Genomic DNA, 12,120 nt, shown 5'->3' with positions numbered 1-12,120 from the left:
TAAAATAGGTGGTCAGGGGACTTCCCTGGTGGTCCGGTGGTTAAGACTTCCACTGCAGGGTTCACAGGTTCGATCCCTGGTGGGGGAAATAAGATCCCGCATGCCAAGAAGACAGTCGAACCATGATCAGAATGAGGGAGGGAGTTAACCGTGCTGATACTTAGGGAAAGATTTCTCCAGGGAAAGGGAGCTGCAAGTACAAAGGCCCCTGGGGTGGAAGCACATTGGTGTGTTTGAGGGACGGCATGGGCAAGCAGGGGATGAGTGGTGGCAACTGAATCAGAAGTGCGGGTCTCGAAACACTGTCAGATGGCAGTGCAGCTAGTGAAAAACGGCTGGATTCTCAATCGTGTCAATAGACTGGATGTTTGTTATGAAAAAAGAATCAATGGCTCCAAAGGTTGTTGCTGAGCAGCTGAAAGGCTGGAGTTGCAATTACTGAGACGGTGGGGGGTTGGTAAGATCAGTTCAATTTTGAACAAGTTGTTTGAGATATCTGCTAATACGCACAGAATTACTAGCATTTCCCATACCTGAGAAATGGAGAGGCAAGGCACCCCAGAGCCTCAGGAAAGGATTATGCCCAGGAAAAGAAGGAGAAAGGAACTGCCGGAACCTCTTTGGTTCCCCATCACCGCACGCTTCCCCTCTGTTGCCTATATTGTTTTGTTGGTACTAAAATCTTTCCATGTATTCTTCCCCCTCAAAAACATAAACAGAAGCCATCCTGCACAGTAGTGGAAAGAACAGACCTGAATTAAAAATCAGGCTCTGCCACACTAGCTGGGTGACCTGAAGCAAGTCACAACCCAAGTCTGATCTATAAGATGGGATTATTTCCACCTACCCTACAGGGCTTACACATCACATCTTGGCAACTCCATAACCAGCTCCTTTTATTTCTCCCCAGAAGACAAGGTCTTATTGTTTAGTTCTGATGTTGTCTTTAAAAGGTGAGGAGGGGAAATTAGCATTGCTGATTCCCAGTGCCAGTTGGCTTCCATCTTTGCCTCCCCTACATCTTTGACTCCTTTACAGGACTCACACACAAACTCCACCCTTTTTCCTTTTATTTCCTTCCTAGTATCCCCTCTTCCTCCCTCCCTTCGTTCCACAAACCCCACACTTTTCTTTCCTTCTGTTCTGATTAGCCATTCTGTTCCAAGACAGGATTCACACCCATAGAACAAACAGTTACAACCCCAAGCCCCAAGTTTCTCATTTATGTTTACTATCCACCTGTCTGGGAAGACTTTGTGGAAAAACCGGAAAAGGACAGAGGACTCTCCAAAGAATTTAAAGCATATTTGTGGACAGGAGGCCGAATCATTCAAGCTTTTCCCAACTGTAAAGTTTACTCTCCTCTGAATATATGTCTCAGATCTTGAATCAAGTAGGAATGGTACTAAGGCAAAACAAAACAAAAATGCATAAATCCATGGTAATCTTTTGCCATTATTATGATCGACAAAATATTTTAATTGCTTACAAAGTGGTAGAATAAAGAAATGATATAACCTAGTCAAACGTTTCAATTTGTAAAACTAAGCAACAACTATAAAGAATGGAACAATCTGTTCTCTGCCCATGGGTGGCTGGACACAATCCAGAGAGTTAGGAAATTCACAAACAGCTCAGCCAGTGGAATCAGCTGAAATTCAAAGTGTGCAACTTCAAAGACTGGGAGAGATGAGCTTTCCTATTGCAATACCTTTAGATGGAACCTCAATCATTCAAGACTCATTAAAACCCTCCAGAGTTGCTTATAAGAGTATCTGATAATCTTTAACTTGATATGTAAACTCTATACTATCTTTTAAAGCATTTGTTCATTATCTATGAATTATCACAATGCCAAACATAAGGCAATTATCTGCCTAAAACTAAAAAGAATTTACACCATAAAGCTGTACCCAGCACACACCAAACATATGGGATTGGGATGATACATGTACTCTTTTTTTTTTTTTTTTTTTAATGTATTTTTGGCTGTGTTGGGTCTTCGTTTCTGTGCGAGGGCTTTCTCTAGTTGCGGCAAGCGGGGGCCACTCTTCATCGCGGTGCGCGGGCCTCTCACTATCGCGGCCTCTCTTGTTGCGGAGCACAGGCTCCAGACGCGCAGGCTCAGTAGTTGTGGCTCACGGGCCTAGTCGCTCCGCGGCATGTGGGATCTTCCCAGACCAAGGCTCGAACCCGTGTCCCCTGCAATAGCAGGCAGATTCTCAACCACCGTGCCACCAAGGAAGCCCGATACACGTACTTTTAAAACCCAGTTTGCTTTTAAAAACTTGTTTTCACCATTTGACTTTGGAAAGTAGGTATAACTGGCCATATTTATTTTATTTATTTATTTATTTATTTATTTATTTATTTATTTGGCTGCATTGGGTCTTCGTTGCTGCATGCAGGGTTTCTCTAGTCGCAGCGAGCGGGGGCTACTCTTCCTTGTGGTGCGCGGGCTTCTCACTGCAGTGGCTTCTCTTGTCGCGGAGCACAGGCTCTAGGTGCACGGGCTTCAGTAGTTGCGGCACTTGGACTCAGTAGTTGTGGCTCGTGGACCCTAGAGCGCAGGCTCAGTAGTTGTGGCGCACGGGCTTAGTTGCTCTGCAGCATGTGGGATCTTCCTGGACCAGGGATCAAATCCATGTCCCCTGCATTGGCAGGCGGATTCTTAACCACTGCACCACCACGGAAATCCCAAACCACATGCTTTTTCAACAAAATCTTTGGAACAATGGTTAATAGCAGAAAGCAGAATGCAAACGTAACCACAGAAGGTCAGAGATGGAAGAGACCTCTTAAATCTAATCTAAACCTCTATTTTCCAGACTAGAAAACTGCCTGAGTGGTTTTTCAAAGTTATGTCCCAATGGTTAATGCCAACCCCCCAGGGGAATTCCCTGGCAGTCCAGTGGCTAGGACTCTGTGCTTCCACTGCAGGGGGCACGGGTTCGATCCCTGGTCAGGAAACTAAGATCCCACAAGCCGCATGGCACAGACAAGAAAAAGAAAAAAAAAAAGCCACCCCCCCCCCACACACACACAAAAGAACCACCCTGATCCTGACTCAGAGATCAAATGTGTGTAAGTACATTTGAAAAATGATTTTTTTAACTTTCAAAGTTCAATTTTATGGCACAATTTTACAGCGCGAACTCATGCTATTTGACTTTCTGCATTTAGCTGAATGGTTTTGTTCAGTCACAACACTGGCAAACTTGCCTTCATAAACTAAGTGTGCTGACTTCAGTTTAAATTTTAAGACATATAAAAATCAATTGAGGGCTTCCCTGGTGGCGCAGTGGTTAAGAATCTGCCTGCCAATGCAGGGGACACGGGTTCGAGCCCTGGTCTGGGAAGATCCCACATGCCGCGGAGCGACTAAGCCCGTGCGCCACAACTACTGAGCCTGCGCGTCTAGAGCCTGTGCTCCGCGACGGGAGAGGCCGCAACGGTGAGAGGCCCGCGCACCGTGATGAAAAGCGGCCCCCGCTCGCCGCAACTGGAGAAAGCCCTCGCACAGAAACGAAGACCCAACACAGCCAAAAAAAAAAAAAGACATATACCTTTAAAAAAAAAAATCAATTAAGTTGCTCGATAGAGTCCTTACCATTTGGTATGAATCCAAAAGATATGAAAAACATAAACTATTTATTACCTTTTGTAGTATGAGCAGCACATAGAAAATTAAGAATTTCTTCAACTTGAAGAACTGTATCAGTGTTATAATGGAAACCTTATTTTTATCTTTGGAAAATGATTCAGACATATATTAAAAACAATATACTTAAATGAGAGTTCCAAACTGAGGGGATAATCACAATCAACTTGGTTAGCTATATATCCAGTATTATCAGCTAATTCTACTTTACCAGAAAAAAACTGAATTAAAAAAAATGCTGAGATTTAAGGGTACCATTTGAAATAATTTGGTGTTTTATGATATTGGATTCCATTTCCAGACAAATCAGCCTTCTGTTAGCCAAAGGATTTAGGAAGCTACCAACCAGCACAGCACCCAAAATAGTTTAAAAGAGTAACAGATACAACTTCTGAGTGTAGTTTTCCATAGCTTAATATTAACAGCACTAATGACATCAAAAAGGTACATTATGGAAAGAAAACACCAGTTTTAATAATTATAAAATATGTACAAAACTTGAATATTCCCGTAAGATACAATTCAAGTCACAATTGAATTATAAATGTAATTGGATACTTTGATATAATGGAAAAGGCTAGTTGGTTTAAAAAAAGCATGTAAACCATAAAAGATAAAAAGCATTTTAAAATACACAACAAAATTCTAACCAGTAGGTTTAAACTTTGATTTTTAAAAAGTAAACATATATTTACAATCTTCAAATTTCACACATTTGTTACTTTTACATGATCTTTATTACCAGGATAACATGAAATAAAAAGCTCTTAAGCATTTATACACAGAAAAAAATCAATAGGGAGGCTGGTAGGACTCAGTATCCGTAGTAGCTAAAATAGGAAAAGGCCAGGGACTTTATCAATGGAGTCATAAAACAGACTTAACCAAAACTGCAAGCTAGGCAACAAGCAGTTTCACTTCAGAGACTTTATTGCAGGGCCCCAGTTTCCTTATCTGAAAATAAATGATTATAAGTAACAGTTATCTGAAGGGAGAATTCTGGGAGAATTAAACTATCCCCTACAAGACCCAATGAGCGTACTTAGGTATTAAGACCTGATTGCTTAGGGTGTGAAAGTTCACAGCACAGTGTACTCCAGGACCTTCCTTAGAGGTTTAAAAACCTCAAACAAAAGTTCTTAATACAAGAACCAATGTTTAAAGCATAAAATCCTTACTTGGAGTGTTCAGCCCAGTTGATTATCAAAAGCTATTTATAAAATGCTTCAATACTGATGATATTAAAACTACCAAAACTCTGTAATGATCACAAAGATTTGGCCTCCCAGATTAGAGTCCAAAGTCATTTTGACTCCTGATAACATTGCAGAGATGTCAGTCAGATACTTCTTAACCTAACAATGTGGCATCTGCTGTCTATGTTTTCCGTCGATCATAATCTCCAACCATCTTCTTAATGTGTGACAATTTGCTCTTCAACTGCTTGCAATAATTCCTCTTACTTTTGTAATCTGCAGACTAAAAAAGGGGGAAAGAAAAAAGAATCGCGTAAATTTAACAAACTAAAAACGAGTTATGTTTTAGCTGCTGGGAAGGCAGAGGTGAACAACAACAAAAAGGGGGCGTTAGTCATATAGAATTGCAGGGAGTGTTAAATGAAGTAACATGCATGAGGCACCTGGCAGTTATCTCTAACCACATGAGCAGCTGATTCTCTTTTCTCAATCATATCGTCTAACCTGAGTTTTACAAAGGATACACTCATTTCTAATGATTTGTAAAGTCACCAAGAAAATTTATCGGCCTTTTTTTGCTAAAACATGATTTAAAAAAAAATAAAAATCAGTAAAACAAGAAACTGGTGATATGGGTTTACTTAGAATAAAGAAACGGGGTAAAGGGGAGTGAGACAGGAAATTTTACTATGTACGTTTTTAAACTCTTGAATTTAAATTCATGACGTTCTGGGAATTCCCTGGTGGTCCAGCGGTTAAGACTCGGCACTTTCACTGCCGTGGGCCCGGGTTTGATCCCTGGTCTGGGAACTAAGATCCCACAAGCCGCGCAGCACAGCCAAAAAAAAAAATTAATGACTTCTGGAATTTTAAAAATTAATATAAAGTCTTTTAAAAACCAAAAATGTTTTAAGGCAATAAAGACTGATGATGCTGGGAAATTCCCTGGCAGTCCAGTGGGTGGTTGGGACTCTGTGCTTTTATTGCTGAGGGCCCAGGATCGATCCCTTGCTGGGGAACTAAGATCCCACAAACCGCGCTGTGTGGCCAAAGGAGAAAAACAAAAAGAAGACTGATGATGCCAAGTGTTGGCAAGGATATGGAGCAATAGGAATCTACACTGCTTGTTAGGAATGTAAAGTGGCACAAACCAGGGATGCTGTTGACAGTCCCTACCCAAGGCAGGATCCCCACTTGCTCAATGACCTTGCAATTTCATGACTATGTATATACCTAGCAAATGTGTGCCTGTGTGCATACACACTTAAAAACGAACCACTGCTTCATGCCACCATCTGAATGATTCTCACAAACAATACTGAGCAAAAGAAATCACACACAAATTACATACTGTATGATTCCATTTATATAAAGTTCAAAATAGGCAATACTAATACATGATGTTAGAACTTAGGATGGTGGTTACCTCTGGGGTGAGTGTAAAGATTGGATGAGCATACAAGGGGTACTACGAAATGTATTTCTTTATTGGGATGCCAGGTACAAAGGTGTGTGGTTGCTCTGTGAAAATTTACCAAGTTGTATACTTACAATCCGTGTATTTTTCTGTACATATACTTCAAACTAAAAAAAAAAAAATTTTTTTTTTTTTTTTGCATCAGTGCTGGTTGTAGTTGCAAACAACTGAAATTAAGGTTCCAACTTCTTACAGTTTTCATCTTGCAATTATGGGGCCTTTTGTCTATAATCAGTGCATGTGTGACAAGGTATTCAGAGTCATTCTAAAGGTTAAATGAAAAGCACATAATAGATAAGTTCTTCCTAGAAGAATCTTACAATCTGGGATACTTACTCCCTTAACTTGTTTCAGTCTATTGTATTCATCAGCAGCAGCCTATTAACGAGAAACAAAGGAATATGTTTAGTGGGGCATTTTCTCTTTCAAAAATAACACTCCTGATGTTATATTTTGAAGCTAAAAATGTCATCTTATGACAAAAATATAGGGAATTAAAATAACGAAGTCTTAAAGTTCTCAAAACTATTATGGTCAGTAGGAGGGCCTGAGGAATCCAGTGACGGGAAATTTATGACATTAAGATAGTTCTTACATTCCATTCACACAGACAGGTAACTATTTGTTCTGTTGCCTCTCATCTCTCCCCACGCCAGTCCACGTGGCACGTAGACCCCAGAGAACTTTTTCATAAAGCACGGCTCTGATCAGGTTACATCCCATTATAAAACTGGTCTGAGCACTCCATTAAATTCTCTACTAATCTAGTCTCCTACCTCTCCAGTCTCAGTGCCCACCATTTGCAATTCTTTAAAAAATTAAGCACATTAATGCTTCCAGATTTCCGTCACGTTCCCCTTATAGCTGTACTCATGTACCTCCCCTACTGTCTGGAGAATGTGTACTGGTTACCTCTCAGTGAAGCCTCCCCTAAACTCTCCAGGCCTTCAGCAGACTTTATTCCTTCTCAGAGAAGTTAGTTACAGTACTTTCTATACATAACGTAAATATGGCATTAGTCCCATTGTCAAAGTTGTTTAGGTGTCAGTTTCTCTCTTTGAATATGAGCTCTTTGAGGGTGGAAACATGATTTGTCTTTGTAACCTCAGCACTTCCACATCAAGGACACAGTAACAATGAATAAGCATTGATTGGATAAGAAAGGTTTACGATACCATAGAGAAGCCATAAAAGAAAACAATAAATAAATCAAACTATATACGAAGCAAATACTTTGAAACCGGAAAGCAGATCATCCCAATTAAAAATGGCAAAGGGTATTTCATAAAAGGACTATGAAGTTCCAATAAATACATGATGTGATAAAGTTTAAATACTGCTATCTAAGACACAAGTCAGTAATTTTTCAGACATAAAATGTTAGTGAGATGTGGGTCAGAGGAGCCTCTAGAGCATTACTAGCAGGAATACAGTTGATATAATCTTTCTGGAGGGCACTTTTGCAACAAAAGTTTAAATGTACTAACCTCTGACTCAGCAATTTCACATTCTGGAATTCGTTCTAGCAGATAAGTGGGTAAGTGTGTAAGGATGGAGAGGTTCATCAGTGTATTACTAGTAGGGGCAGAGTGTATGTGTGGCAGTGGGGAGACATACCTAAATGTCTATTCATAGAGGATCACTCAAGTAAATTATGGTACAACCACAAAACTGAAAATTGTGGAGTTATTTTTTTAACACATAAAAATATTTTCTCAGTAAGTAGATCTTTATCATTGACATGAAGTGATAACCACAAATTATCGTTGAATAAAAAAGCAAGATATAAGCAGTGCCAGTAAGTATTTAAAAAGAAAAACCTTCACAATGATGGGGATATCTCAAAGAAACACAGGAGGCAACCAAAAGAGTTCCCAATGGTCCTAGCTAAAACAATTCAAGCAACAAAACTAAGTAGTGTTGGATTATAACCCAAAGTATAAAACAAATATCCATGAGTCTATACTGACATAAATGATTAAATAAATGCGAGGAAGTGACAAATTTCCCATGCAGACGAATTCCAAATAATTTGTGTAGGTATACCGCTGGAGTATAATTCCCCAGTCCTTAAGTGTGATCTATGCATAGTGACTTCCTTCTAAAGAGCACAATATGGAGATGGGGGTTAAAAAGTAATGAGTAACTTTACATGGACAAACACTACTCCAGCCAGGTGATCAAGGAAAAAAAAAAATAAAAAAAGAGCCATAAACTATTATTGAGTAAAAAAGCAGGAAGGATATAAGTAAAACTTATGATTCTTTATCAAAGATTGTGTCTAGGTGCACTTCTGCACAGAGGGGACATTTTAACGACTAATACTTTGATGACAAAATTTAAGGCAATTTATTTTTCTGTACGTAATTCTGTATTATTTGAAATTTTTACAGAAAGAGTGAACTTTGTTTATAAATAGAAAAACTAATGTAGCTATTTTCTTTTAAGCAGGAAGGGATGTATTATGGATGAACCCGAACGAACTTTTTGGCCAACCCAATATGTACACAGACCATTGCTTTGTAGTTCTTAACTACGTTAGTACACTTTTCAATTTGGAAAGACTTTAATCTAAGACTTGATTTCAATTACTCTTCAATGAAATTACAGTTTGATAATTACTAGCAAAATCTGTATCAATATTAGTATAAAGGATAATGTACTCCATAGATTAGAATAAAATTCTATGTAATATATAATTATCAGATTTCAATTTACCATGTACTCTTCACTCTCTTCTCTATAGTCATCCAGTTCTTTATCCAGACGAGAGAGTTCTTTATTGATCTCATCAAGCTCTGCTTGTAAGCCCTTGTATTCCTGCAGGCCAGTGTCAAAATTCCTCTTGTAGAGTTGTCTTTGTTGATCTGAAGTGATAGGTGGATATTCCCTAAAAATTCGGTGAGAAAATGATTACTTATGTATCATTAGCAGACCTAAGATCCAGTGCTTCTTCCTCAAAGATGATAAGCTGGTGGGATGTGGAGACTGACATTCTCTTGGTTTTGTTTTTGTTGTTGTTGCTTATGGGTAGAGAAAGGTGGGATGCAAATGAGTTCTTTTAAGAATGATTATGCTTTTTACGTTGCTGCTCATGTTTTTTAAAAAAAACCATGCCTACTGATTTTTAGAAATAAGTTGAAAATCATTTATGAAATTTCAGGGTTGTCTTAGGAACTCATTTATTCTGAATACACAACACCACATGAGAATGGATACTTACGTTAAAAGTGTTAAAACTGGAATTGTGGAACTCAAAGGATATTTTCATCACTTCAGTGGCAGAGCAGCTGACTGGCAGCTGGCTGTTTTCTGCTACCACCTACAGTTTTCAGACTGTTTTGAGCATTTTTTTGGTTGGGGCAGCAGGGGCGGGGGGGGTCTTGTTTCTCCTTAATAGAAATCACTTTGATTATAAAAGTAGACATTAAAAGGTACATGTATGAAAATGTATGCTCATTGTAAAAATAATCTGGCAATGTGTTAAACTATTAAAAAAACCCTGAAATTCTGTACCACTTGTATCTCTCAATATGCCAGCTATTCTTTACATATGACAGTGATGCTATTAACCACCCATAATCCACTGAGGAAATACTCTGAATTGTTTCACGGGACTAAGGAACTTCATAGCAATATGGAATTTTAAATGTCATATCTAAGACAGTCTAAATATCTCCATTTTACAGACAGGAGAAATTAAATGATTTGCTCAGAAGGGAAACAAGAATTCAGAATTTCTAAAAGTTTTCATTTAAATCTTGCATGATACAAGACAGGCAAATATTTTATAGACAGATGACTGAACTAGGCCAAAACTCTTGAGGGGTAAGGGGGAGATGAAATATGAGAGCCACCAGTGAGTACGGCACTTCTAGCTATACTTGCCCCATCCATCCCTCCTAATACCTTGAGAAGCAATGTTTTGATTAACCACAATTCACACAGCAAATGTTTCTGATTTGTGTCCCATTCCTCAGAATATTTGGGCAAAAAAAGGCTACAGGTCATACACGAGTACAGCTGGCAATGATGGACTAGAACAAAACCACTGACACACAAAGTAACTTAACCACGACACTAAATTGTTAACTCCACTGTTTACAAAACTGTTTGCCAAAGTCCTCTGGATTAAACTTTTAAAAGACTCTCTGGTCTCATCGTGAAAGCTTAACTTAAAAGTAAACGCCAAAGGAAAGCCATAGCACTGGTCCGGAATTTTATAATTAGTAAAACAAAGTTCCTCTATACTTGTATTTCATTTATTTGAAAAACCTCTCTTGGGTGACTATTGGTAAAAGCATACAGCAGTGGCGAAGTTTATCAGTCATTTTGTGGAGGTGCGCTGAAAGTGTTTTTAAGACACGTTTTTAAGCCAAAGTGCTATTAAGCCAAACACATTCCCTCCAGGTCAATCTTTATTATAAAGGAGTACTTAGGGAAAAAAAAGTATCAAGAAACTGTCTCCAGCCCTGGTTGGCAAAGAATGAAGTTGTACCACCCACCCCAGTTGAGGAGGCAACACCACCAAAACCTGGCTGTACAACCATCAGATGCGCAAGGGGATCCAGCAAGAGGCGCCCCAGTACCTGATCCAGTCCTCCTCCAGCTCATCGCAGGACTCGCCGCCCGTCGTGTAGTCTGTTTCATAGTGGTCTTGCTCTGATCTCCTCGACTTTCCTGCCCTGCCCTTCGAGGGAGCCCTTTTTGAAAGCGTCTCCAAGTTACCACTGTTGCTGTAATGAGGCTGCCGGAAGTCCTCCACAGGTGAAGTCACTGGCAGCTCCTGAGCCACTTCAGGCACCCTAACAAAACAGGAATCATCTGTCCGTGAGCATTACCAGCCTTTGTCAGAGCACCGAGACCACAGAGGGCAGCAACACGTGGGCCGCATTCACTCAACCAGCCACCTGCCCAGCACTGGGCAGATCCCCAGCTTCCTGCGCTCAACCCAGCACCAGCCCAGCTCCCCTAATACACACGAACAGCTTTAAGGCTCTGATGTAAGGGGAGCTCATTAGTAAACCTTGTACGAAAAATGGATGCAAGATTTCACTTTAGGAAACACGCTGATCTGGAAGAGAATTACTGACCTGACCCGTGCCAGGGACTTACTCCACAAAAGGCTGTTAGGAAAATAACAATCACGACTCTTTTCTACAGGTTCTTCTAGTTCCACGGAATGCTGAGTGGGGAGAGGAATGCACATACATATCTACCTTTAGAGGCTGACTCTCAGAGATAAGCTCTTGGTAATATTAATTTTAGACTCCTCTGTATCAATTCTCTTTTCAAGATACAATGTTGAAAAATGAAAAATACTGAAAATTTAAACTAAAAAACCTAAAAACAAAAAACCTAAAAAGCTTTATATTGTAATAGATGAAAGAGCTCGTTAAGACTTCTTTTTTAAGTTGCACTGTTAATCCTGAAGCCCTGTACAATGAATGAAATGGAAGAGTTAACATTACACATATTTTTCTAACGCCAATTATTTAATATTGCATCAGATTTTTAATTGCATATAATGTTTCTGCCACAAGCAGAAAAACGAAGCCTAACATGGAATAAAAGACCAAGAGCTGTGGCAACTGTAGACTACTTCTGAGTAACAGAAATGCAAAGCTGCACTTTCCCCTTGTAGCAGAGCTGGAGAAGGGCAAGAGGAGAAACAAGGCACCTGAGACTTTCCAACATCAGCCTTGCTATTCAAGTCAACTATTTAAAAGTCTGAAGAATTTTTTTTTATTGCTTTCAACTTACAGAACTGTCATCTTGAGCTTTAT

The 12,120-nt window shown here is 39.5% G+C and overlaps 1 protein-coding gene across 9 annotated transcripts in view; it reads right to left on the bottom strand.

Annotated features, from left to right (window-relative positions):
- Nucleotides 1-4,361: 4,361 nt before the first annotated feature.
- OCLN (occludin) overlaps nucleotides 4,362-12,120 on the bottom strand; it is a 45,500-nt gene continuing 37,741 nt past the window's right edge. For all 9 annotated transcript variants that reach the window (XM_061189329.1, XM_061189334.1, XM_061189331.1 and 6 more), the window contains 4 exons: nucleotides 10,924-11,139; nucleotides 9,053-9,224; nucleotides 6,671-6,712; nucleotides 4,362-5,140 (listed from right to left, as the gene is read on the bottom strand). In XM_061189329.1, the coding sequence (XP_061045312.1) occupies nucleotides 5,039-5,140; nucleotides 6,671-6,712; nucleotides 9,053-9,224; nucleotides 10,924-11,139 (532 nt within the window). In that variant the 3' untranslated portion in view covers nucleotides 4,362-5,038. The remainder of the gene's footprint in view (nucleotides 5,141-6,670; nucleotides 6,713-9,052; nucleotides 9,225-10,923; nucleotides 11,140-12,120) is intronic.

The sequence above is a fragment of the Eubalaena glacialis genome, chromosome 4 (genome assembly GCF_028564815.1).
Source record: "Eubalaena glacialis isolate mEubGla1 chromosome 4, mEubGla1.1.hap2.+ XY, whole genome shotgun sequence".
In the NCBI taxonomy this organism is placed as follows: domain Eukaryota; kingdom Metazoa; phylum Chordata; class Mammalia; order Artiodactyla; family Balaenidae; genus Eubalaena; species Eubalaena glacialis.
Note: the sequence above shows the minus strand (reverse complement) of the source record. Positions and strands in the feature narration are given on the sequence as shown.